General features: G+C 39.4%; 4 protein-coding genes across 4 annotated transcripts; 2 read left to right on the top strand and 2 right to left on the bottom strand.

Moving 5' to 3' along the window:
- Positions 1-550: 550 nt before the first annotated feature.
- BATDEDRAFT_28980 (uncharacterized protein) lies at positions 551-1,036 on the top strand (the record flags this gene model as incomplete). Its single annotated transcript, XM_006683411.1, has 2 exons — positions 551-866; positions 933-1,036. 2 exons carry the CDS (start codon positions 551-553, stop codon positions 1,034-1,036), a joined length of 420 nt encoding a protein of 139 aa, XP_006683474.1.
- A 190-nt stretch (positions 1,037-1,226) lies between these two features.
- BATDEDRAFT_93237 (uncharacterized protein) lies at positions 1,227-2,243 on the bottom strand (the record flags this gene model as incomplete). The annotated part of the gene is given in 2 exon segments (XM_006683414.1): positions 1,227-2,165; positions 2,175-2,243. Coding segments are annotated over 2 exon segments (1,008 nt in total).
- A 708-nt stretch (positions 2,244-2,951) lies between these two features.
- On the top strand, positions 2,952-3,488 carry BATDEDRAFT_28982 (uncharacterized protein; the record flags this gene model as incomplete). Its single annotated transcript, XM_006683412.1, has 1 exon — positions 2,952-3,488. The coding sequence occupies one exon, from the start codon at positions 2,952-2,954 to the stop codon at positions 3,486-3,488; it is 537 nt and encodes a 178-aa protein (XP_006683475.1).
- A 184-nt stretch (positions 3,489-3,672) lies between these two features.
- On the bottom strand, positions 3,673-4,689 carry BATDEDRAFT_93236 (uncharacterized protein; the record flags this gene model as incomplete). The annotated part of the gene is made up of 1 exon (XM_006683415.1): positions 3,673-4,689. One exon carries the CDS (start codon positions 4,687-4,689, stop codon positions 3,673-3,675), a length of 1,017 nt encoding a protein of 338 aa, XP_006683478.1.
- Positions 4,690-4,817: the final 128 nt, after the last annotated feature.

A 4,817-nucleotide genomic window follows, 5' to 3' on the forward strand; every position in this document is an offset into this window, starting at 1 on the left:
TATGAGTTGGATATAGTAGGTCCAATATGAGTGTTGACATCAAGATGTCTGTGTCGGCATCACAATTCGGCATTGGCATAGCAGTATCAATGATTGAAAAGCTTGTACGAGCTTGCATGAGTATGTATCAAGCATGGTCTCTTATTTTCAGCATGGATAATTGATATCGGTGAATTATCAAGCACACCCTTCAATGCAAGTCTGAACTTGTGTACTTGACTATCGCAGTAATCACAATATCCGTCAGAGGAAACGCCGAAGATAAAGGCTTTATTCAGCGGATCTTTATGCTGTACGATGATCCCTGCATAATTTGACACACCAGCCCTGATATTATCCATTTTATAAACACTCAAAATATCGTTTATCCAACAAATATCCTTGATTACCAATAGCACAGCGTACTTATTTGACTGACTGCAAGTGTAGTAACCAATCGACTAGCATACACGTTCAATACACCAAACCCACAGATTACTTTTACCAATCAAATCCAACAATGAGGCTCACGGACATTTTACTCGCATTGACTTTGGTGATCACTAGCAGCATGGCAGTAGTCCCACCTAGTGAAAATGTTCAAACCCCTCAATCAAGCCAGAGTCCTGCATGCCGACCAGGACCATCAAATGGATGCCAGCCGACAGCAAGTAACTCGGATGATGAACACATGTCAGCTAGTCAAGTTCAAAAGAAATATGAAGGTCTACAAAATCGATTGGAAAATGCCAAGAAGATCGTGAAACAAAAGTGTGATGAGTATCATAAACTCAAAAATGAACTCAAGTCGCAACAAGCCATTGGAAGATCAGGTTTAACTTCGGGATTGGCCAAACTTGTACCAAATCCCATCAAAAACAAGTTTGGTAAAGTTCCGACTAACACGGAGAATAGCTTATTTCATTTTGATCTGCAATGTATACGGGCAAAAGGTATGTGCGAACTAATTGAAGAAAGAATTAGGGAGCTTAAGCAAGCTTATGGCATTGGACTCGTGGGAAAGCTGTACAAGTTCAAAAAGCAATTCAAAAACTAGCATATTTCATTCGACTCTGATTCAAATAAATTTAATCAATGTGTCAATAGTTGTATGCAATCGCATTTTATTCATTCAAACATGTTCTGGTGGTGTTACATGACTTGTGGTGTAATCAATAATACATTCAGTCATATATTCAGTGACATTCACAATCATTCACAACCAATCACAATCATTTGCAATCATTTCAATTCATGCTAACACTCCAATAATTGATTGTTGCTCCTTTCATCTGCATAGCAAGGTCTGAATTGAATATGATGTTGACAAAAAACTGTTCCGTCTTGGTTGTCACTGCATACTTTTCTGCAACCGTCTTGACTCCGGATACACCTTCTGTAGGCATATTAGTATACGGATCAACCGTATTCAAAAGTGATTCCACATTGTCATCCGCATCTGTGATATACAAGCTTAAAAAGTCGCCATACATTTGCGATTCAAGTGCGGCATCAATTTCAATAGTGATGTTGGATCCAACTGGTGCAGTATAGTATGATCGGATCTCAGTGACTATTGCAGGACTGTATTGTATTCCGTCACCAACAACCCATTTACCATTGACCGAGTTCCATCCCTGTGACTTTTTGGTAGATGGCGAGTTGTATACTCCAACCGATTTACTGGTACCATTAAACACCCATTTGACACCATGTTCAAGTTTAACACGATCTTGTTGTTGTGGAATGCGACTGATATGCTTATGTGTTTTGAGAACCTGTTTGCCGTTGTTTTGGCCAATGATACTGACCCGAGTATTACCAAGATCGTTGATTACAGATGCCAGTTTGAACGAGTGTTGACTTTTTATGTTGCTTTTAAACTTGGCAACTGAAAGTGATTTGCCAGTGTCATCAATAACTGACAGTTGATTGATTCCCTTGACTTGTACATCAATGGTTACGTCACTGCTAGTGGTGTTATAATCGATGGACTCGCAAACAAAGTAAAGATTGTTCAGTCCAGTTCTGACACCCAGTGTTTTGAGTTGATCGGCAATACGGTCAAATTGTGAATCTTCAGTGGATCCAGGCAATAAATCCGTCAAACGGGGTCGTACAATGTATTCAGTTACGGCACCAATATCTTCAAGCAGCCGACCTTGCTGTTTGCCGTTGCGTATTGCCTGTCAAACTCCGATTGAAAGAGCGTTGGTGTAACTCTGACCAGTTGTATTGTCAGTCAGTTTTTTGTAATACGGCATTGATTGAAAATCAGGTTTGAAGAGTTGTGGAATGTCATTGGAATGTGATTGAAATGTCATTGACAAACTCGGCATTACCGCTTGAAGTTTACAGAGACCAATCACAACAGCATTGGTGTTTATGAACATTACTGAAGAGTCTGGATGAATGGTTCAAAATACACGACTGATGATTTATTATGAGTTGGATATAGTAGGTCCAAATATGAGTGTTGACATCAAGATGTTTGTGTCGGCATTGGCATTGGTAATGCAATATCAATGGTCAAAAGGCTTGCATGAACATGTATCGAGTATGATCCCTTATTTTCAGCATGTACGATTGATGTTGATGAATTATCGAACACACACCCTTGAATGTAAGTCTAAGCCTGTGTACTTGACCATCACAATAATCACAATACTCGTTGATCGTCAATCCCTGCTGATCGTCAATCGAGGTTGAAGGGAATATCGAAAATGAAGGGTTTTGTTCAGAGGATCTCTATGCTGTACGATGATCCCTGCATGATCCCTGCATAATTTAACATGTTAGCCCTGATATTATCTATTTTATAAACGATTAAATATCGTTTATTCAACAAATATCCTTGATTACCAATAGCACAGCGTACTTATTTGACTGACTGCAAGTGTAGTAACCAATCGACTAGCATACACGTTCAATACACCAAACCCACAGATTACTTTTACCAATCAAATCCAACAATGAGGCTCACGGACATTTTACTCGCATTGACTTTGGTGGTCACCAGTAGCATGGCAGTAGTCCCACCTAGTGAAAATGTTCAAAAACCCCAATCAAACCAGAATCCTAGATGCCAACCGGGATCATCAAATGGATGCCAGCCGACAATCAGTAGTCCAAGTAACATACATGAATCAAGTGATCAAGTTCAGAAAAGATATGAAGATTTACAGAAACAGGTGGAAGATGCCAAGGAAAACATGAAGCGAAAGTGTGATGAGTATCATAAATCCAAGAATGAACTTATATCGAGTCAAACCGATGGAGGATTAGGTTTAGGCTCGTTTTTTGGCAAGTTTTTACCAGATTCCATTAAAAACAAGTTTGGCAAAACTTCGACTCTTACAAAAAATAGCTTGTTTTATCTTGATTTCCAATGTATACGAGCAAAACGTATCTGCAAACTAAATAAGAAAAAACTTCAAAAGTTCAAGAGAACTCATGGCATTGGATTCATGGCCAAACTGTACAACTTTTTCCAGTGGTTCAAAAACTAGTATATTTCATTCGACTCTGTTTGATTCAAATAAATTTAATCAATGTGTCAATAGTTGTATGCAATCGCATTGTATTCATTCAAACATGGTCTGGTGGTGTTACATGACTTGTGGTGTAATCAATAATACATTCAGTCATATATTCAGTGACATTCACAATCATTCACAACCATTTACAATCATTTCAATTCATGCTAACACTCCAATAATTGATTGTTGCTCCTTTCATCTGCACAGCAAGGTCTGAATTGAATATGATGTTGACAAAAAACTGTTCCGTCTTGGTTGTCACTGCATACTTTTCTGCAACCGTCTTGACTCCGGATACACCTTCTGTAGGCATATTAGTATTCGGATCAACCGTATTCAAAAGTGATTCCACATTGTCATCCGCATCTGTGATATACAAGCTTAAAAAGTCGCCATACATTTGCGATTCAAGTGCGGCATCAATTTCAATAGTGATGTTGGATCCAACTGGTGCAGTATAGTATGATCGGATCTCAGTGACTATTGCAGGACTGTATTGTATTCCGTCACCAACAACCCATTTACCATTGACCGAGTTCCATCCCTGTGACTTTTTGGTAAATGGCCAGTTGTATATTCCAACCGATTTACTGGTACCATTAAACACCCATTTGACACCATGTTCAAGTTTAACACGATCTTGTTGTTGTGGAATGCGACTGATATGCTTATGTGTTTTGAGAACCTGTTTGCCGTTGTTTTGGCCAATGATACTGACCCGAGTATTACCAAGATCGTTGATTACAGATGCCAGTTTGAACGAGTGTTGACTTTTTATGTTGCTTTTAAACTTGGCAACTGAAAGTGATTTGCCAGTGTCATCAATAACTGACAGTTGATTGATTCCCTTGACTTGTACATCAATGGTTACGTCACTGCTAGTGGTGTTATAATCGATGGACTCGCAAACAAATTGAAGATTGTTCAGTCCAGTTCTGACACCCAGTGTTTTGAGTTGATCGGCAATACGGTCAAATTGTGAATCTTCAGTGGATCCAGGCAATAAATCCGCCAAACGGGGTCGTACAATGTATTCGGTTACGGCACCAATATCTTCAAGCAGCTGACCTTGCTGTTTGCCGTTGCGTATTGCCTGCCGAACTCCGATTGAAAGAGCGTTGGTGTAACTCTGACCAGTTGTATTGTCAGTCAGTTCTTTAGCGTACGGCATTGATTGAAAATCGATGTGATTGAACAAAAGGAGATATGAGTCAAGCGAAAACGTGTCGGAACCACCACCTCCAGTTGTTCCATCTTCGCCAAAAACATGGCCAGTTTCGGAGTACTGAATAGACGCTG

Source organism: Batrachochytrium dendrobatidis (assembly GCF_000203795.2).
Source record: "Batrachochytrium dendrobatidis JAM81 unplaced genomic scaffold BATDEscaffold_145, whole genome shotgun sequence".
NCBI lineage: Eukaryota > Fungi > Chytridiomycota > Chytridiomycetes > Rhizophydiales > Batrachochytrium > Batrachochytrium dendrobatidis.